The sequence below is a fragment of the Solanum tuberosum genome, unplaced genomic scaffold (assembly GCF_000226075.1).
Source record: "Solanum tuberosum cultivar DM 1-3 516 R44 unplaced genomic scaffold, SolTub_3.0 scf00044, whole genome shotgun sequence".
Taxonomy (NCBI): Eukaryota; Viridiplantae; Streptophyta; class Magnoliopsida; order Solanales; family Solanaceae; genus Solanum; species Solanum tuberosum.
Genome location: NW_006238970.1, coordinates 2,262,820 through 2,286,499, shown reverse-complemented (window position 1 = coordinate 2,286,499; position 23,680 = coordinate 2,262,820). Strand labels below are relative to the sequence as shown.

Here is a 23,680-nt window from a genome sequence, read left to right as displayed (position 1 = left end):
TTTCTTTTGTATATGTATAGCGAAATATACATATTTATGTTTGCTATGGAGCGCAATTATGCAAACTTTGCTATAGCATATAAATATGAATTTTGTGTTTGATATATGTGAAAGTTGCTCTAATAAAAATAAAGGAAAATTACGCAGATAAGTAAGTATATATTAGTTAATTAGCTAATATAGCTATAGTTTAAATTAATTACGGCTCACAGCTAATTATACATATACATATACATATACAATTATATGACATATACAAATACAATTAGCCTCTCTCCACTATATGCCCTCTGAATTTTGTGTTTGATATATGTGAAAGTTGCTCTAATAAAAATAAAGGAAAATTACGCAGATAAGTAAGTATATATTAGTTAATTAGCTAATATAGCTATAGTTTAAATTAATTACGGCTCACAGCTAATTATACATATACATATACATATACAATTATATGACATATACAAATACAATTAGCCTCTCTCCACTATATGCCCTCTCTCGCTCGCCATATATACAAATACATATGTATATCAGTTACATATATATAATTATTTGACAAATTTATCTCTCTTCCCTCTATCGCTCGTATCTCTCCTCCCTCTCTCAATCTCGCTCACCAGATATACAAATAAATATGTATATTAGTTACATATATACAATTATTTGATAGATATACAAGTACAAGCCGACAGATATACATATACAATTCACCTCTTTCCACTCTCTGCCTCTCTCGCTTGCTTGTATCATCCCTCTCACAATCTCGTTCACCTCTCTTCTCCCTCTAACATGTAGCTACGAATCGTAATTAGCTAACTATAGCTATGGAACATAATTTAAGTTATTTTTAAGTGGCTATAAGAGAAAATTCCCCATAAAATAATTAGTTTATAATAAATATAGCCATGTATTATTTACATATAGCCAAAAGTCATAAAAAGCATACATTTACTACACACTATATTTTATCAAAATTCATAAAAAAAGTATACACTGACTATACAATATAGCATATTTATACATGAGCTATACACTTATTATATACCATGATACACTCAAAAAACTTATTATAGCTTAATTATACCTAAAGTATACATTGACTATTTAATCTTGATCAACTTGAAATCACTTCTAAATAGTCTCAAATTTTAGATATAAAATCTTCTTGATGTTTCAAGCCTTTTAATATATAATTCGCTTGAAACGATTCACGTTTGCGGCAATCGATTTTTAAGAAAAAAGAAGCTACAAGAAGAGGAGGAGGAGGAGAAGAACAAAGCGGGCCGAAGCACAAGAAGAAGCAAGAAAAACCAGGAAGAAGAAAAACAACAAAGCACGCCAAATTTTGTTAGACAAAAGTGTCGAATGGTCATTTATGGTAATAAATAGCTTTTTTTTTTAAGTGGTTTATATTTTTAAAAGAAATATAACCTAATGAACATTTTGTCTAATTTTTTCTTTAAAATATTCATCTACTTTTACTTATTATCTAAGTTTATTTCTTGTTATACTATATAGCTAAAATTATTCATATGTTAGGAAACTTATCAAATATATCCTCCACAATAATAGTTTTCCCTAATCTTCCCAAAATGATCCAATGTAAAAGGGCATAATTGTATATTTAACAAGTTTGATAGTGGTAGAATTTTCAGCCATATAGTATAATGAAGAACAAACTTAACTAATAATGAAAATATGAGGGTATTTTTGATAATTTTCTCTACTGCAAAAGTCTCACAACATATTCTACTCAGACACTATCTTTTAACTTGTACTCACTTTTTAAGAGGAAATATGGCCAAACACCCTCCCCCTCCAAAAAAAATAAAAATTGAAATAGGTCAATTCTACTTTATAAATGTGGTGTCCGAATCAGCTTGTGTGCATTCTGACTAATAACTCTATCCACCAAAGCTAGCACAGATGGAAAAAAATTCCTATTATTTTATCTTTGTGGGATTTGAACCTGAGAAAGCCTTGTGATGCCCAACTTCATTGATCACTAAATCATACCTTTTGGTGCACTTTTCATCATTTTTTTGTTCAAAAATCTCTCGATATTACATTTTTTGCTCAAAAAGATTCTTCAACTAATCAAGGCATATATAATACATAAATATGTTATTTAACTTGGCCTCAACTGACATCTATGTCTTTTAACTTTGTGTGTGCACGAATAAACACTTAAACTTATATAAAATTGAACATATACACATTTGTCCTACGTGGTGTCTTACATGACAATTTTGTGTCCTATGTAGAGTCCTACGTGTATTATGCCACGTAGGACACATGTATCTATTTATTCAATTTTATACAAGTTTAATGCCTACTTGAGCACACCCAAAATTGAAGAGCATAGATGTCACTTGAAGCTGAGTTAAAAAACATATTTATGTATTATGCCACTAATCAAATAACTCAAGAATATCACCCAGGGTTTCTCCAGAATAAGAAAAATACTTTGCCCTTGAACCATTCAAAATGGGGCAATCTTTGCCACCATTTAAAGTTTTGGATAGATGTTTTGTATTGTAAAGACTTGATCAAAAACTTGTATACCAGCTAATTATTTTAGACAAACAAATCTGAAAGCACAACTATGAGATTCTTATCATAATTTCCCTTAGGCACTTTAATTTGTCATTAATGATCTTTTCTTTCAGTCATTAATGACTTCTTCTTCTTCCTTATTTCTTCGTTGGTTTCCTCCTCCTCCTCTTTTCTACTCCTCCTCCTTCTTCAATGTTCAAAAATCGACTTTGAAAATTGATGCGCCACAAATAAATCATTTTGAATAAATAATATATCAAAAAACTTAAAACATTGAATTAAGCTCATATCTAAATTTTTGAATTATTTAAAGAAGATTAGAGATAGTTGGAATTGAAAAAAGAAGGATTTGCAATGTATATTTTAGTGTATCAATAATGTATATAGATGTATATACGACTTTTATATATAGTTATACATTATTGATACATGAGTATATAGTAGTTATATAATATCAATTCATTATATATACGTATCGATTATTGATACATACATATACGTATGGTTATTTTGTTGAAAATATTTTTTGTTGCTTATACATACATCACTAATTTGGGCTATTATTTATGTAAATGAAACCTTGACTATATTTGGGGCAAATAAAATTGTTTTATTATATATTTATGAAATTTACCCTTTTATTTCTTTATTTGTAGATTCATTTGGATTACTTTTTCTAAGACTTGATTTATTATTATTCTAATTTCAAATTTAAACTTATATTTTATGACATATACCTACTTTTAAATTTATTCGTATCTTTTGGTGTTTAATGAATTTAAGTTGAGTTAACTTAAAATAAATTGAATCGTGTCAATAAATATACAATGACAGAAGCTCTGAAACTTCAAGGTAGGATTAAAAACTTTGACATGAAATTAGACTACGTATCGATTTTGGCTAAAGAACAACGACATACTAAATGTAATTTTACTAGTGAGGTTCGAGAATAATGGTGTGTAAACCTTATCCACTTTTTGAAGGTAAAGAGACCATCTTCGGAAGATCCACAACTTAAATAACATATATCAAAATAGATTAAAATAAAATAAAATAAAATTTAACTAAAAATTGAAACAATACTTGAAGATTATTTCAAATTAGGGTTGTTTAAAATTGATCAATAACCGATAAACCAACCATAAAATTGGCTTATTGGTATTTGAATTATCGGATAAACGTTGGGGAACATATTAAAATTTTATATCTAATAAATTATCAGTGCAAAGGCGAATTACTCAATTTCCTTATCGGATAAATCATTAACCCGTTAAGAGTCACCATACTTACACTTTTATCCCTAAGTATATAAATTATAAAATATATATTATATTATGATTTAACCCATAAACCTCATTTAATATTCTATCATAATATATTATTGTTAACCTTAGTCAGTTAGTCCCTAAGGGGTCGTTTGGTGTGAGGGATAGGGAGAGTTAATCCCGGGATAAATTTTAAGTACCCTTTATTTCCTTGTTTGGTTGGAAAGTTTGGGATAACTTATCCCGGGATTAGGAATTAGTACCGGGATAAGTCATCCCTCCCATTTGGTGGTATAGTAATACCGGGATAATTTATCCCGGGATAGAATAGGAAAATGACAACTATATCCCTTTAAACCCTTTGTATATATCATTTTTCACATTTATGTATATTTACATTATTTTTAATATCATGTATACTAATATTCATTACTTCTTATTTTTATGATAATTATTTATATTTTTCTATTAAAAAATTACACTATATAAATATAATTTTTATTTATGAATTTATTTGACTAATTCTTATGTTTATTTATATTTTGATTTCCCATAAATCTTCTTTCACTTTAATAAAACTTAAAGAGGGAAATTCTATTTTTAAGCTAAATAAGAAAAAAGTTTTATTTTTAAATACATATGGTACTTACCATGAGAATGCATAAACAAAAATATTAGCACATGTCCTCCTGATCCCCCACCCCCTCCTCCAACATTATTTTTAATATCATGTATAATAATATTCACTACTTCTTATTTTTATGATAATTTTTCATATGTTTCTACTAAAAATTACACTATATAAATATAGTTTTTATTTATGAGTATAGTTGACTATTAAGATGAAAATTCTATTTTTAAGCTAAATAAGAAAAAAGATTATTTTTCAATACATACGGTACCATAGTGGAACACACACAAAAATATTTAAACTAAATAAGATGCAAGTTTTATTTTTTTAAAAATGAATAATTAAAGCTTGCAAAGAAACTACAAAAAACTAAATAAAGTGAAGGGTAAATTTTGTAAACAAACAACTTGTTCTTAAAATTTATGCAATACATATTATTTTGAATACAACAAACCAAATACTCAATAAAAGACAACCTCAGCATAACTTATCCCATCATAACTTGTTTTCAAACCAAACGACCCCTAAAAGCGGTAAAGCCCATTTAGTTTTCAATTGTATTAATTATTATATTACAATAATTAACCCTAAAGAGTAAAGAATAAATCTTTGATGCTTCTATTAAAAATTGAACTGTAACCGATAAGTCAACTGTAAAATTGACTTATTGAATTAATAGTTGGGGAATAGATTAAATTTTATACTTATCAGTTTATTGGTGTAGGGGAGGATTATTCAAATTCATTAATGGGATAAGTCGTTAACCCGTAAAGAATTATTTACTTACATTTTACCCCTTGGTATATAAAATACATATTATTAAGGGGGAACTTTCACAGATAGCCACTAAAATAATTTTAATTTATGCTCCACATCTATAGTTTGCTAACTACAATTTGTAGCTACATGTTAGAGGGAGAAGAGAGGCGAGCGAGATTGGGAGAGGGAGAAGAGAGGTGAGCACGAGAGGGCAGAGAGTGGAGAGAGGCGAGTTGTATATGTATATCTATCGAACTGTATATGTATCTATGAAACTGGTATACATATGTATTTGTATATTTGGCGAGCAAGATTGGGAGATGGAGGAGAGAGGCGAGTGTAAGAGTGCAAATAGTGGAGAGAGGCGATTGCATTTGTATATATGTCATATGATTGTGTGTGTGTGTGTGTGTATACGAGAGAGGGGATAGAGGCGCACATTACAGCTAAAATTAAGCTGCGAGCCGTAATTAATTCAAACTATAGCTATGTTAACTAATTAACTAGTACTCTATATGTTTGCTTAACCGCATAATTTTCCCAATTATTAACCCTAAAGGCCCATTTAATATTTTGCCGCTCCTTATATGACTTGATGCATATTTGTGAGTTGAATTTCTTACTGGTCAACTAGCTAGCTAGTTTGAATCATATTGTTCGAGTCTTCACTTCTCGTTTATAAAAATGTATATTATATTTTAGTCTTGTGAATATATTAAGTTGTTGTACATGTGAATATATGTTAAACAAATGTTTATACACCCTCAAAATTTAAATTTTCATATATTCCTTATTGTGATTCACACTACAAAATTACTAGCTTAAGTAGAGTTAGAAAAATTATTTTGTTCGATAGAAGATATATCAATATTGGTGAATAAAAGTGAAAAAAAGAAAGCATGAAATAATTGAGCAAATACACCACTCGTTAACCATCTGATAATTACCAACACGATACCAAACCAACTGATATCTTATTAATAGGCTAGCATATTAATATATTTGAGAATCGATATTCATTAAATCAAACCGTTAAGTATAATTATCTGTCTGGTTCACCCGATAAACAACCCTACTTCTGTTTGCTCAACTGTTCTTTTATTTTTAGTTTTGGTGCTTCTGTTTGCTCAGTTGTGCTCTATTTTTAGTTTTAATACTTCTCAAATCTCAAATTTCTTTCAACTAAATACTTCAATAAAATTGTCACTATTAATTCTGGTACTCTTGAACATGTTGCAGCCAAAAAATTCATTCATACAAATTCAAATATCAAAGATCATAAATTTTTTTTAGCAATGGAGTCCTTTTTTTTGTAAGTTGCCAGAAAAAAATGCTTAGCATTAAGCATTTAATACAGCGAGAAGAGTCTTTATTTGTCTGATTTTAATTTGATAAAATGTTAATAAAGTAAATGATAAAAATTAAATTTTAAACTAGAAATATGTAAAATGTATCAAAATATCATTTAATCTACCTGCTTTAATACATAATATCCTGGAATTGGGACATCATTGTAAGTTTTAAACATTGGTATCAAAATTAGAATCATAAAAATGCCAAAAATAAATTGAAACTGTAAATAGTAAGACAAACAAATTAAAGTGCAAGAAGTAAAACTCAAAGATCCCTAAAAATGAATCCAAAAAATGTACACGAAAATACAATTGTAATTCTTTTAAACTATCATCATATACACTTCATGCCTTTATGATCAATAAGCTAAACTACCTTCACTAAAATGTGTCTTCAGTTCTACATAACTTTCATTATTACCTAATCTTACCTCTAAAGAATAGAAGCATCAGAAAACAAAACCTTGCTGATTGTGAATAATATCAACATCTTTTCCTGCCTTTTCATGTACAAGCTGACAGCATATGTATTGTTGCAGCAAACTGCACTGTAAAGCCAATAATCTTCTATTGCGATTTGCGACCCATTCCATGTATATGAATCTGAAAACCATACCAAGAGCTGCTAAACATAGATATGAACAGTGCATTCATGCAACAGACTTTTCGCCTTCAAGTGGAGATTCCTCTTGTGTCATCCAACTCTCGGCCAAGCAAGGCCGGCCAAGCAAGGCCGGCCAAGTTTCTGCCAACAAAATCTTGTCAGTCACAAAACATCAACTCCAGGGCAACACATAAAATTTATGTTTAACTTGAAAAATGCAGGTTCTCTAATCAAAATGACAAAGCTCTCAACTGGCTATACAGGTAACACTGAGGTGTCAAGAAAATACCCGGTACAGTACATACTATGGTTTTTTGTATCATCAATTTGCCAACTTCCCGCTACTTTTGTATTTTATATACAAAGATTAAATTAAACTTGGTATACTGAACTGTTCTACCAAACTGTTTGAAGTTAGAAACCTTCAGCATAAAGATTTCTGTCTATAACTATCATTTCTTTGGTCAAAATATGAACTAATAAATGCATATGTGCACTGTTATAAATCTAATAAAATAAAGCAAGGGTCATAACAACTTTCAGCTCTCTACCGCCACGAATTAATGGTAAGTTATTCGTACATTCTACACTCCCCATACCCCACCTATGTCATAGCAACTATCAGCTCTCAAACTTCCAGTCAGAAAGCATTTAGATTATCCATACTTGTGACACTGCTCAATCTTGGTGATTCAGATTAACACATATTTGACTAATTATATTTCTAATTTGCAGCTAGATTATAAAACGCAATTGTTAAGTAAAAAAGTTCGACCTACAACAAAAAAATAATCTGCAACACACATACTTATCGTTTAAAAGAAACGTGATTCCAAAACTACATTGTTCTGCTACTACATAAAATTAAGAGGGGGAAAAACCAATGGCCAACGGGGAAAATAGTAGGAAGAGCCAAAAGAAGACCCCTTTACTTAGCCCCCTTATGATTTTACTGGCTGAACCAACCCAATTGTAGAAAACTGTATGTTTGCTACTGAACAGATGGAATGGCCCATGGCATTAAAAAGATTAATATAACACCATCCCACATAAATTTACAAGGGTTACATACACCTTGTTTTTTTTTTTTTTTTTTTTTGTCTTAGGCTCAGTAGGAGTGGACCGAGAATTTCAACCTTATCCTAGCTTCTTAAAGATTATTAACACCTGAAAACACGCTCAAACCCATTCCTCGTCTGGAAGGACTTACAAGAGGTATAGAGCAATCTTCTGAGAATCAACTACAATGTCTGATACAACTTCCTTCACTATCTAGATAATCCTAACTTATCACAAACTACACGAAAGTTGTCCCTTTTTTATGGAGATTTACCATCACAGATATGCACAGAGGAAGAGAGATCTATATACTTTCCCCAATTATCTGATGCTTTCCAGAAGAACTATTCTTAATTGTGCAAGTTTTATTGCGGGAACGGGTGAGATGAAACTACATAAATCTTCAAAGGGGAACTGTAATCCCTCAATTCGTCCGTTTCGTCATCTCTGAAAGTATGGACAGAACAATCTTATCAACTGAGATGATACCAGCGATAAAATATACAAGAAACATAGTTACTCTAACCAAAATAGGAGGCTGTTGATGGGATTTATCACGTCATGGCCCTAACTCAAGGGAAAGTGGCTATTAATATAAACTGAAAACAGGGAAGAGTAATAAACAAAGAAATAAAGATCTGACAGCAGATATGGAAGCATAAAAAACAAGTTATTAAGTCAACAAAACTTGAGCATCTCAAAGATCAAACCTATTTGTCAAGTCACAAACAAAAGTTTGGCAGTGAGGTGATGAAATTACTCAGGAGAAGAGAATATATATGTATAGATCTGCTTTACCATATTCAATGAATAATCACTTTGTCGCTCCAACTCACGCAACACCTCCACTGTCAACCCAAACCATTCGTCAATCCAGGTGAAGCAATTACGATGACTTTCTAGGAAAAGTGACCTTTCCCCCTAAGAAAAGAAACAAGAGGAAAACGAGCAAAGTCATATTTAATTTGCAATTGGTTCATGATGATGGGGATCATTAAAAAAAGGGAACTTCAACATCTTCATAAGAAACTGTGAAAACAAAAAAAGAACAGTTATTCACATAACAGATTCAGTTAAACAATTAATTGTTCTCTTTAACTCAATAGGGACAAAAACTTGGACGATCTTTCACTAAACAACCATCAAATGCACTATAGATCATTCAAATCTGAAAACTAAGCATTGCTACTAGATTTCAACACATTATTTAACCTTCCTCTGAGGAAATTCCTCATGTACGACCAGCAATACAAAGCTCAGAACTTGAGAGATCAAAGACATCAGTTTTGAAGAGGAAAACAGCTTTGGCAGCATCAATATATATAATTAGAGAAACCACTTGCTATTTGCAAGCATAGATTTCAAAGAACATAGTCTTTCCTCCTTTTGAGGATGTAGCAAATAATTTAATGTCATGAAAAACTTTACATGTCACTAACTCTTTAGATCAGTCCATATTGGTGAAATGTGTCCCAAAAATTATGAACAATATAGTGTTAAAGTTCCTAAAAAGTATAATGCTCGGGAATCATTTCAAGCAGACAATATAAATTATTCAATGCAGTATCCAGATTTATACCGCCATCAAAGCCTGTTCCAATCTGCTCCCAAACCCCCAGTATGGAGCATCTACAGTCACCAGTTTGTATGCTGTCATAACGGGACTACAGTGGTCCTGCCAATATCAAGAAACACTAGAGTTAATAGTTCACCTCAAAGAGTAGAAATCGTATTTGGGTATGGTGATATCCTTTTTTTTGCAACTGAAGGACAAAGGTAGGTCCATATTAATCCACAACAACATATGAAAGGCATAAAAAACTTATTACAGATTAGACAGTAGGCAGAGTTCTCAGAATACAGATTATACAGTAGCAGCAGCTTCATGATAAGGCACTTGATCTTGTCAAGACTGAAGGGCCTCAAAGGGAAGACAATTAGCAGACAAGTTTAACAATGTGTTAATAAAATATTTGCTCCTATTGGTAGAGTATATTTGATGCAATTATGGAGAATAAACTAATTCCAGGAGTAATCTCAAGGAATATGAACAGCCTCGGGTAAATTCTGAGAACTTAGCTAAAGAGAAAGAAGACAGAGAGAAGAGAACAGTCTTTATTATCAATCAATGAATGAACTCCAATAATCTAATACTTATAACCTGGCTAGAGAATGTTAAAACCCCATGCTACAGTAATAAAAGAATTTAACCACCTAACAGTGCTAATCGCTTCTAACTAACTCTTGGGCATGCTTAACCAAATTTGCCACATTAGCTCCTTTTGCTAACTTGTATCAATATTATTAAGCAAAAGATGACATTCATGCTAGTTTGCTCTATATTACCGAATTTTAATCCGAATGAATCAAATAAAGAAGAACCAAAATGAAGCATAACACTATTGGTTGCTCCGCCCTCCCAAAAAAGAGGAAGCGCAACTGCATACTTCTAACCCCAATTTTAATAGTTGAAGTTTTTACTCCAGTTATGTTCTACTTCTATTTATTTTTTTAAGACTCCAGCTCGTTGTGGGCATTGCTTATCTATGTAGTCCTACTTGCCTTTAGGGGTCACTTGGTTTGTGGAAACAAGGGAAAGCAATTCCGCCAGTTGTCGGCTTTTGGTTAGTAAAGGTTAGGACTAGAGGGGCCAATTTTGACCGAAATAAACCATTATTTAAATCAATTCACCAAAATAATACGTTTTATGAAATTTTTAAAAACTAGAACAAACGTATTTGGCAGCAACGATTTAGGCATTATTTTATTCAAAAAAATTTAGCAGATTGAAGTATAACGGGAGCTGAAGGCATTAACCAAAGATACGTGCATTATTGGTAGTAATGTTTTAAGCGTAACACGTAATCTAGGCCCACATCTAATATTTATCCCCACCTAAAGGAACAATGTTGTTTCCATTACCTCTACCTATCTAAAACCCTTGGGGGTCGTTTGGTGTGAGGGACAACACTAAATAGTCATGGAATTAAATTATAGTGTCCCTTAATTAGTTGTTTGGTTGGCAAGTCCGGAATAACTTATTCTGGGATTAATAATTAGTACCGGAATAAGTTATCCCTTCTCTTGGGTGGTATAAAAATCCCATCACAATTTGTCATGGGATAAACTTATTAAATGACAACATTAACCTTTAAATCATTTACTTTATATTACTCCTATCTCATTTCATATATATATATATATATATATTTATTTATTTCATTACAAGAAGCAATTTAATCTATAGAGCAGCTCATAACCTTCCCCTCCCCTCCCTCCCCAACCCAAAAATAAAAATAAAAAAACCCCTCTTAACAACATACACTACTTATTCTTTCTTCCAGCTAAATGGTGTTTACCAACAACCGTATTGGCTCAACAATGTACACTATGACTATCATTAAAATTAATGGAAAGTTTTAAAGGCTAATGAGTATTTCATTAGACAATGGCTGTCTTAATCTAAATTAAAGGCATAAAAAAATGTTCTAACAAAAAAACAATTCTTTCAGAAAAGAAGGAACCAATCTTTATAACCAATCTTTTTAAGAGTGGAGTATTACAACTTCTTGGCACATAGTTGAACACAAAGAAAATTCATGAGAACTCATACATAAAAATAATTAAAGCTAAATAAGGTGAAACAACAATTAAAATTATACCAAAAAATATACACAAAAAGCTAAATAAGGTAGCGGGTATTTATGTAAACAAACAACTTATTTTCAGGAAATATGCAATGGATATTATTTTTAGTACAACAAACCAAACAGTCAAATAAGAAATGATACCAGGATAACTAATCCCATCATAACTAATCTCGGCATAACTTATCCTATCATAACTTGTATTCAAACCAAACGAGTCCCTTAGCTTATGAAATCTTCCAATTAGATGCACAACACTCCCAACTCATACAACTATGTTCCCAATTCTCGTCGGCGCCGAAACAAGATTCACGATGTTATTGCCATAGGTCTTTCGAAAAGCTTGGAACAACGAGTATTTTTCCTGTTCTTAAAATACGTTTTTTCTTTACAAAATAGTAGAACAAATGCTTGGATTAGGTTTCAATATTCCCACAAGGTTAAGGATTGTGGTTTTAATGGCTTCCTTAGAAGATAATTTCTTTTTTTCACTATTTGTACAAGGTTAAGGAGGTCCATGCTTTAAGTTATTATAGCTTTGGGTGGCGCAAATTTTTGCATCACTACAACATTTAAGGTCATTTTTTGTTCGAAGTAGTTATTTTCCTAATCTAGAGAAAAACATGTCTTTGTTTCTGCGATCATATTGTGGTAAAGAAAAAGAAAAATTGAATTTCTAGTAACATACTCTACTGCCTCCCTGTGTTTGGTTTTGTTTGAGCTTGTATTGATATAAGTTCAACCCTAACTAAAATATTGATTGAGTTGTACGTTGATTATTGTTCACAAGCATACTTAGTCTTGCTAGAAAGAAAGGAAGAAACTTGAGGTGAGTTATAATATAATTTGTTCTTAGTAAAGTATTTTTCTTACAAAGTCATGCCCATAAGGTGTTTGCTTAAATGTTTAATTGGAGTGAGTGAGCTCACATTACACTACGTTGATTGAGTTAAGCCTTATAAGTTAATATCAAAGACATGATTTATTTTCTTTAATACCATAATCCTTGCAGATTATGACTTGTTGATGCATGATTCCTATTATCATTCTCCAGTAGGCTAAGTTGTTGACTTGTATTAAAGTGTGTATAGCAGCCTGTAGTTTATATTAGGCATTGCAATCAAAGTATTGATTTGACGAGTCCTTTTCACCTTGAACACACTGAAAGTTACAAAGAAGGAAATAAAATTTCAAATAAAAAAGTGGAACCAACCGTTTATGTCAATTTTTCTATTGATATTGTAATTGCTCAAAAGAAAAGAGTGGACAAAAGATGAAAACAACTAACTACACAAAAGAAAACCATAAATGAAGGACTAGACATGCACCTATTGCCCACTACAAAGTTACAACAAGGTGAAGATACAAGTGTGGCATAAACACAAATCATTATATGAATTAACATGTAAGCTATGATTTTCTAGTAAAATACTCCACCGTTAGATTTTATATTGGTTTTTCGCCTTTAATAATAATTCTTTTCTCTATTTGGACTTGGGATTAACTATATTTATTATTTATATATCCATATAGAACTTTGAAATTGTCAAAATTGTAACATTTAGGCCCTCTTCTTCTTTGATGGCTATATTACTTTAGCTACACTCTTAAACTCTTTTGGTTATTGGCTTTAGCAAAAAGCCGATAGATATGTGTTTGATGAATAGTTGGTGTGGAGTTAGTTTAAAATATTGTTTACCTTTGCGTACTCTCATTTGGCCCATATATTATGCAATAGGAGTTTTTCTATTTAATAATTTTGTTTGTTCTTGGACCAACATCAAGTTAACGTTTAAATTTACTATCATCTGCATTTTTCATTTCATAAGCACTTTTATGGCTAGTTATAGTGCATACTAGTGGGATACCGATCCACTTGAACCATCTTTATTAACTGAACAACTCACTCATAGGTTAGGGGATGGAGGTATTAATATAATTCTAAATTCGAGGGGTGATGGAAAGTTTTGGAATTGTGCACTAAAATATTCAACCACGAGTCTTAAAAGTGATTAGATTATTTGAATTGTATGGTGTTTATAGATCTCATCAACCTATTGTTGATCACTTCATTGGTCGAGATATTGTGTTGAGACTCATACGTTTCACTTTAGCACGAGTGAGGCAACGATCACCTTACAAGATGTAGTATGGTAATCCAGTACTTGGTAATGAGCCGACGAGGACCATGGATGATTGGCAAAACATATGTCAAAGATTCGATTTTGAGGTTTTATTCCACATCCTCAAGACTTCAACCATAGTAGCCTCAAGGTTTCAGCACATGCTAGGGCTGATTGCCTGACATGGCAACACAAGATATGGTAAATCAAAAAGCTAATGTTACATGTTTTGGGATGACTCTTGGTAGATACATCTCGTAGTTATTTAAAAATCCTATATCTTCTTATGCTTAAGGACGTTAATGCAATTGGGTCTTATAGTTGGGGTAGTGTGACTTTAACATGCTTGTATCGCTTTCTCTGTAAGGCCTCACAAAGTATCCAAAATGAGATAGTTGGATTTCTACCACAACTCCAGGTATACTTAATAACTACATAAATTATTTATATTTCTTCTAGTTTATAATTACCTAATCATACATATATATATTATGTTTAGATTTGGGCATGAGAGAGAATTACTGTCCTCAGACCCCAAGTAATAGCACAATAAAACACCAAAAATATTTTGATTTACCTAGGGTCCACATGCTACTAGATGGTTTGCACATTTTAGTTTGACTGACACTACTAAGCATGCATTGGAAGTTTTTAGGGATGCACTTGATTCCATGATGGAGTATCAAGTACGATGCTATATCAATTTTGTTTTATTTTTCATGTATATTGTGGTTGAGAATTATTTGTTTTTTTATGTAGTTTATTTGGGAACCATATTCTGATGACTTAATTGAGAGTCGTCCCAACTATTATCGCATTGGACAAGACATATGGAGTCTTACAGCTCTAATTTTTTGTTAGCATGTTGTCGAGGTTCACTTGCCTGATCGAGTTATGAGACAATTTGGGTTGAAATAGATGATACAGACTCCATTTCCATTTGATTCCACACATTTTCACCATGATCGTCGAAGAAGACCAAATACAAATTGGGAGTTGGAGCATGCACATGGTTGCCTTTTTGAAACCAACTACTTCAAAATATTTGTGATGGACCAGCCAATTGTGAAACACTTCGATATGATGACCCCTACCTTATTTGGTTCCAGACGCATTACTCATTTTCTTTTTGTTCAATTAAATAGTAATAATCATATCTTTAAATAACATTTCAATCAGAAAGTTTCATTTAAAGATATTATTTAATTGAACCAAAAGAAATATGAACCACTAGCCATTGTTTCATATGTTGTTGAATTTGGCGCAAACTCTTGTTGTCCTTGAGGACATTGAGTAGGATTACAGTAACAAAATGAGTAATATGTCTGAACCAAATAAGGTAAGGGTCATTGTATCAAAGCGGTTCAAAATTGATAGGTGCATCACAAATATTTTGAAGTCATTGATTTCAAAAAGACAACCATTGTCCATGCTCCAACTCCAAATTTGTATTTGATCTTCCTCGACGACCATGGTGAACACGAGTAAAATCAAATGAAAATGGAATTTGGTATCATCTATTTCAACCTAAATTGCCTCATAACTTGAGCAGACAAGTGGACCTCGATGACATCCCAAAAAAAAATTGAAGCTCTAACACGCCATATGTCTCGTCCAATGCGATAACAGTCAATACAATTCTCAATTAAGTCGTCAAAATATGATTCCCAAATAAACTACATGAAAAGAAAAAGCAAATGAGTCTCAACTAAAATATACATAAAAATCAAAACAAAATTTATATAACACCGTACTTGATTCTCCGTCATGGAATCAAATGCACTCCTAAAAACTACCAACACATGTTTTAGTAGTGGCGGTCTAACTGGAATGTGCAAACCATCTAGTAACATGTGAAACCCTAGGTAAACGGCCAACATGAAAGATATTTGTGTCCCTTTGTGCTATTACCATTTACCAGAGGTCGGAGGACAGTAATTCTCTCATGCCCAAATCTTTATATATATGTATGTAATATATGTATATATATATATAATATATAATAATTAGGTAATTATATAAGCTAGAAGAAAAATTAATAAATAATTTATGTAGTTATTAAGTATCTTGAAGTTGTGGTAGAAATTCAACTATCTCATTTTGGATACTCTATGAGGCCTTGCAAAAAAAAGCGATACAAACGCACTAAAGTCGCACTACCCCAACTGTAAGACTCAATTGCATTGATGTCCTCAAGCATAAAAAGATACATGAGTTTTGTATGATTATCCATCATCATACAAACAATCATCCAGAACATGTAACCTATAGTTTTTGATTGACCATATCTTGTCTTGCCATGTCAGGCAACAGGGTTGCCCTAGCATGTGCACATTAAATGTAGAGACCTTAAGGCTACTAAGGTTGTGCAAAAACTTAACCAACCGATCAATCAAATCGAAAAAGTGTTATTGGTTTATTGCTATTAGGTTACTGGGTTAACGATTTTTTAATGATTTTGCAGAAAAAAATTATCAGGTTATCAGTTCAATTTGATTTTTTAATATTGGGTTATTGGGTAAACCGTTAACCCGTCAGAGCGTAGTAATTTACTACTTTACCGTACATAAATATTAAATATTAATCTCAATACCTTACTAGTTAGTGCATTTGCCCTTTAGGCTTCAATTCACACTTCATAGTAATTATGATTTCACAACTTCACATTATACAAAATGTCAAAACTTAAAGTAAGAACCCTATTCATCTTAATTTCTCTTTGTGTTACACTTGTATTGTTCTTTTCATCTTATTTATTATTGTTTCAATTTTATGAGCATTTGTAAAGTTACATTATTATCTTGTCACGTCAGATTGTTGGAGAAGTCATATATTTTTTTTATAAACATTTTCTTATTGGTTAAACTAAAAACTAAACCGTTAAGGACCAAAACCGATACAACTGAAAATTGATAAAAAAAAATATCTTATTCATTTGGTTATTGATTTAGTGTATTTGAAATCAAAGATCGATAAATCAAACCGATAATACATAAAATTGAACAAAATCGACCGATGCACACCCCTAGAGGCTACTATGGTTGAAGTTTTGAGAATGTGGAATAAAATCTAAGTCTTTTGACGAATGTTTTGTCAATCTCTTATAGTCGTCATCGGCTCATTACCAAGTATTGGATCACCATTCACAAGTGAGCTAAACAACACCTCCACATCCTGCAAGGTGATCGTTGCCTCGCCCATCTCTAAAGTAAAATGTATGAGTCTCACAATGTCATCTCTCGACTAATAAAGTGATTAAGCTATTGTTAAATATAGGTCAATGACATCTGTAAAATATATAAACACCGTACAATTTGAATAATCTAATCACTTCTAAAACTCGTGGCTAGATGGGATATTTTTATACGAGGTCCCAAGACTTGTCATCACAAGTTCTCATATTTAGAATTATATTAACACATCCATCCCATATATCCTGTGACCTATGTGTGAGTTGTTTAGTTAATACAAACGGTTCAAGTGGACCAGGATCCAACTAGTGTGCATTATTACCAACCATAAAAGTACCTATGAAATGAAGAACATATGAAAGTAAACTTAAATATTAACCTGATGTTAATCCTAGAAGATTTCAAGAAAATTAAAACAAAATTATTAAATAGAAAAACTTTAATGACATAATATACAGACCAAAGGATCAAGCACACAAAAGGCTTTCAAACATCCCAAGGATCAAGCACACAAAAGGCTTCCAAACATCCCAAGGATCAAGCACACAAAAGGCTTTCAAACATCCCAAGGATCAAGCACACAAAGGCTTTCAAACATCCTCTTGAATCTTTTAAACTAGTGTTACCACACCACACCAACTATTCATCAAACACATATCAACTTTCTAGTAAATCCAAAATTAAAAAAAAAAAAAGGAACAAAAGGAGGTAAAGACAGAGTTTAAGAGTGTAGTTAAAATAATATAGTCATAAAAAAATAAGGCCTAAATGTAGAGATAAAACAATTTTGACAATGCAGAATTTTATAAGGATTGAAATATAGCTAATCCTAAATCCAAATGGAGGAGAAAATATATTAAAGGCTGACAACCAATATATAATCGATCTAATGATGGAGTACGTTACTAGAAAATCATAGCTTACATGTTAATTCAGATAATGATGTGTGTGTATGTCACACTTGTGTCTTCACCCTGCTATAACTATGTAGTGAGCAATAGTGCATGTCTAGTCCTTCATTTCTGGTTTGATGATATTGTGCTACTTTCCTATTCTACTGTCTTTTCTTGCTGTGTATTGTACTAATTTCTAGTCAATTAGAATTTGATTTTGTTAATTCGTATTGAATTTTTGTTATTTTCTGAATGAGTACTACACATTTCTTTATCATTGTTAAGAGGGTTTCAAATGAAATGCTAAAGTAGTACCCATGCCACTAACATGTGGAGATGACAATGAAGTTCGAAACAATAAATTGAAATTTATCTTTAGTTGATCGATTGGCAAATTAGACGGACCTAAAGACTAGTTCAAGCAGCAACGATATTTACCCCTGGTGCCACCATAACTGGCTTTAGAATCTCTAGAGTGAGAAAGTTTGTTCCTCTGGTACAACCACAACCCGTAGAAGGCCTGATACTTAATTTAGTCCCAAGAAATCTCAAAGTGGAAATGGCATTTTGAGCCAAAGCATAGTGCTTGACTGCTCTTTCTGCCATTACACCAACTGCTACTGCCAGAAGGTGACTATCTGCAACCAGCTCTTCACCATTAGCTGCAGTGTTTGTCAAAATCATTCCTACTCCTCTAGCTTCTTTTACCACTTGCCCTTCTGAACTCGAGGAAGATTGATTCCTTCTAAACTCGAGCACTGATTCCCCTAGGTATGGATGGCTATAGCTTAAATTGGATGGGCTTTTTTAATCCTGGTCGTCAACGTGTCTCTCTGTTAGTTATAAGGGCAAATCAATGCCAAAATTAACGCAAGGGGTATATTTAGCCCAAAGTATAACAAGGGGTATATTTAAATTATTTCTGAAAGTACAAACATATATTTAGCCCTTTTCCATTTAAAAGGTGGCTTATTTCGGTTAAAAATTCACCATATCCTCCGTCTAAACCCACATCCAGCTATTACAGGTCATCAGACTTATTGGATTGTCAACTTGTTGTAGTTCTAAATTTTGGTTTTTGGTACATGACTATTCCCACTTTATAAATGAACCTTCATCCCAAAATTAAAATCCCCTTACTCAACAAGGAAAACACAACAAGCAAGTTACATAACCTCGTCCCCAATCCCCTCAGCTGCAAAACTCATTCATGTGCCACTTACAAACTAAAACAATGCTTGAGACACCAAGAGAAAGATGCCTGTCTAAGTTCATAACTTCATATATAACTTCCACAATCAGATTTGTAAAGTTTATAGTAATCGTTCCTTGTATCATTTCCTCCAATTGTCCCATACAACCCTTGCTCCTTTTTCTTTTACAAAAAAAGGAGGTTTCTGGTCCAGCTTATTCGCAACTCGATTATCTTATCACATACCTGCATCCTCTTACCGATACAGGTACTAAATAACTTCGTCACCTAACACAAATAGATGTAAGGAGATCACCTTATTTTTCATTTTCTTTTGGCCTCTGCTGGGATCCGAACCCCCTAGTTTCTTCTAGTCTGCATTCAAGCTTTACATTGACAGCTAGACTACAACTTCAGACACCACAACGACCTCTTATCTTACAATGACCAAAGTGAAAAATAGCTTCACAATCAAAATTTAATTTAGGTCTTGCGGGAGTTCTCTACTATAAATTCATTAACTAATAAATACTGTATCTATGAAGTTCGTATTTTGGTTACGACTGATGGTAACTAAATGATCTGCATTTATATTGACTTCAGGATTACAACTAGTTTCAGCTAATAGCCATTTCGAATTCAAGTTGCTTCTATTACACTTCTCCTCAACAAAACCTTAATTTCAAAGAAACTGAGGTGATGGCCTCCTCAAGTTAGAAGCTTTTACCAAAGCACTTCCCATTTTCCTTTGTGGGACACCGAATCTAAATCAATTAAAGAAGTGAAGGCCTCTATAATCAGAGTTTTTTTTTTTTTTTTTTGATGACAAGGGAAACCCGCAGCCGCTACCCTTTGGGTGCGCACAGTCTATAATCAGAGTTCTATATTTACTTTTTTCAATTGGAACCAGTTATGGTTCTTAAGGTGGTATTCCTATTTTCTGAACTATGTAACCTTGGACTCCATAAATACACCTGACTTGGAGGAGTAATAAATAGATTAACAAAAGTAAGAAAGCTAACAGAGTCTGTTAACTCCAAGGTGTCCAATCCCTTTTCCAACTCGATAAAAGAACCTTCTAAAAGGAGCAGAGAGGGTTATTATGCACTTCTGCCAAAAAAAGAGAGGAGATATACAAACCTGCCAGCCTTCCAAGAGTGGTCCACGACCGCATCTTGCTGATTGGAAATTAGATAAATCAACATTGTTTCTTCCAACTATGTAACTCCAATAATCAGTGGCAGCTGAAGCAATATCAATAACTTCCACCTGCCTAACTGCCAGTTGGTCCTCACTCAGGCCATGCACCTATCACATAATTATCTCAAGTCAATACCAAGATACACACAGGAAAGATGGCATTGGAAGTAGTGATATTATTCAAGCATGAAAGACTAGCAGGACTTCCATTTTTAAGGTTATTGGAACCCTTGTTGTGACTCAAGGATCAAGTACATTGAACTTACATTCTCAGAGTATCCATTGTCAGCTTTGTGGATGGTGTCAATGCTCATAAAGAACTTCGAAAAATATGGTGACTGCAAAAAGAAATCAATTGAAAATTTTAATACTGCACATATCAGACTTCCACAATACATAGGTAGTTAGGGACGGTATATGACACTAGTAATTACCTTAACAACTGCATCAAATGGTGATACATGTTCGACAGAAACCAGTAAATAGGTTAGTATGAAGGCAGAAGGAAGACTTGGATACTAACCAAGAAAAGAACATTAATTGCAAGTAAGAACGTAAACCTGATCGACATTTAGGATATGCGTTCCAGGCTTCTTCTTGCATCACAAGGGCATCAGCTGGTGCAAATGTAGTCAACCAAGATGGCGCTTTACTGCAATGATGAGGTGAATCAGGTCTCAAACTATAAGCTTTTTAAATACAAAAAAGACTGCTCAAAAGGCCCTCTTTACAAGTTAAGTCAACCAAACAAAACATTTGTCTAGTAGGTTAAAAATCTCTGGCAGATATATGATGCCTTAAGAATCTAAAGCTACTTTTTAACCTCATAAATTCAATTTTTATGATTTACCCCCTACCCCACCCACACACACAACAATAACCTTCTTATGCCAGAGCAACCATGTCCAAAGTACTTAACTTCTTTTGTGTAAAATCCATCAACTTTAATAATCACAAACCTAATAGGTTTGTGATAGATTTAAAATATCAATAAGATAATAACTGTCTATTAGTACCATCACTGCTTACTCAATCAATTCAAGACGGAATTTCGCTATAATCAAATAGAGCTCATTAAATAAGTTTGAACTCAAGTTACCTCTGCAAGTGGTAAAATTTTGATGTGTACTGCCCCCCTCCAAATTCATCATCACTAAATGGTCTGTTTTGTAAAACCTCCACTCCTTCATCACCTGTGGTGCTTTCCTGTTGCATTTTCATGACCATGTACATCTGAGCTACCTGATACTGCAATTCAAATACTAAATTAATTTATCCAAAAAAAAAAACACTAAGATAAGAATTCAGTTTACTCTAAAAGTTGTGCAGTTTAGTCTACCTCTTCCAATGACAAGGGCATCACAATTCGACTTCAGAGAATCCCCAAGTGACAAAGAAGTCATTTGGTCAAGGAAACACCAACAAAATGGAACATCCTACAAATTAAAGTTCAATATATCCTTTTAACTAAAACTTGACGTAACTGATAAAGTGTGAAAACAAGCTCCTCTACAAGAAATCTCCTGCCTTTTTCTAATCGTTTTGACCATCAGAAAAATTCTGTAAGAACTAAAATTAATAATTCAAAAAATCACTATTAATAGGCATATGATCTAAGTAGGCATAATTATAAACATGCAACAATATAAGAATAGCTAGAATTTCATGGTTAAAAGGATACAATTCCTTAATCTGAACCATTTCTACTATATTGACCGAAGCAAACGTGAATGAAACGTTGCAATTTCAGTGACCCAATAAGTCAGGGAACAGGGGAAGAGAAGAAGTATGAATTTTATATCAACCCACAAATTCAGAGAGAGGATGGGTGATGGTGGTGTTGTGGCAGACGCGTAGAAGAACATTCAAGAAAAGGAGAAGTGCTGAGGAGACACGTTTGACTAGAAGAGGAGAGGCGGTCCTTCTTAAACAACGTGTACTCTTCTGCAGAACTTTGATCTTCCCAATGACATTTTTTGTTTCTAGTGTCATACACATTCCTCTATCCCAAATTATTATCTGGATTTTCATAGGTCTCGTACATCATGCCATATGAAATCATATGATATGAATATGAAATTCAAGTTTTGTAAGTATATATTTTTATAAAGAATAATGCTAAATGATCAAAAAATTTAGTCAGAATTTGGCAAGAAAATTAATAAATCTATAATATCTTTTTTATTTTAAAATAAATTAATCTTTTTTTATTTTTTAGTTAAAAGTTATTAAAGTTAAAAGGGTAAAAATGTTCAAAAAGATAAAATAACATAGTTAAAATATCATTCTAGTTAAATTCTTACCGAATTTTTTGACCAAAAGGATTTTTCCTTTCATAAACATAAAAATATCATAAGTTGAAAAATTATTAAAATTGTCTCAATTCTTTATACAATCTTACCAAATAAACACAAGTTTATAAAATCGCATAGTAAACTGTCACAAAGATATTCCTTAAAAAATACAATATTTATTGATCAAGTTTTGATTCAATTAAAAAAAGTTATACATAAGTTGTGGTGTACTAGTTTTTAGTATAGTCCTCCCACATATATAGTATCGACAATTTTCTCATGTTGAGCTTTCATTTCTCGTTTATATGATTGAGAAAACGAACCAACATTGTTATTTTGAGTCATTTGTTAGTCAATTTGATTGGTAAATATATTTGATAAAAAATAATGAATTTGGTAAATATAAATGGTAAAGTAGAAATTGATTTGAAGTACCAATAATAAATTCTAATGTTAGTAAGAATAATAATTATATGAGATATAAATGATTTGAAAAGTAATAATATGGATTATAAATTTTATTTACAGATGAAATAAATGGTTAGTAGATATATATGTGAGGTTGTTTTTACAAAATATAAACTTGTGAGTCAATTTTTGTCTTTGAAATTTTCAAATCATGATATTTGGAGAATATGAAAATTCATCTCATGGTATGAAATCATGAGATGAAATCAGCATGAAATCGCATGTCCAAACGCTGATTTCATCTCGCGATTTCATATCGCATGTCCAAATGCCTCCGTTTGCCATGCGATATATGAAATCATGAGATAGAGTTGAAATTTTGTTTGGACATGCGATATAGAGTTTTTGTGTCGCATATTTTTCCTCATAATCATAAGAATCTCATAAGTTGTAAAACTACAATAGTCTCAATTATTTATTCAATTTTACCAAATAAACAAAAAATG

At 32.2% G+C, this 23,680-nt stretch overlaps 1 protein-coding gene across 2 annotated transcripts; it reads right to left on the bottom strand.

The window, feature by feature from the left end:
- Positions 1 to 6,816: 6,816 nt before the first annotated feature.
- Positions 6,817 to 22,523, bottom strand: LOC102604146 (phosphatidylinositol transfer protein 1-like). 2 transcript variants are annotated; one of them, XM_006343403.2, is made up of 10 exons: positions 22,154 to 22,523; positions 21,812 to 21,842; positions 21,572 to 21,720; positions 21,033 to 21,124; positions 20,907 to 20,914; positions 20,739 to 20,810; positions 20,413 to 20,580; positions 9,806 to 9,901; positions 9,025 to 9,147; positions 6,817 to 7,308 (listed from the first exon to the last, which is right to left on the bottom strand). In XM_006343403.2, the coding sequence occupies exons 1-10, from the start codon at positions 22,171 to 22,173 to the stop codon at positions 7,258 to 7,260; spliced, it is 810 nt and encodes a 269-aa protein (XP_006343465.1). In that variant the 5' UTR covers positions 22,174 to 22,523; the 3' UTR covers positions 6,817 to 7,257. The 2 variants fall into 2 exon arrangements, with proteins under 2 accessions (XP_006343465.1, XP_015162457.1); XM_015306971.1 differs by lacking the exon at positions 6,817 to 7,308 and adding an exon at positions 8,246 to 8,673.
- Between the last annotated feature and the right edge of the window lie 1,157 nt (positions 22,524 to 23,680).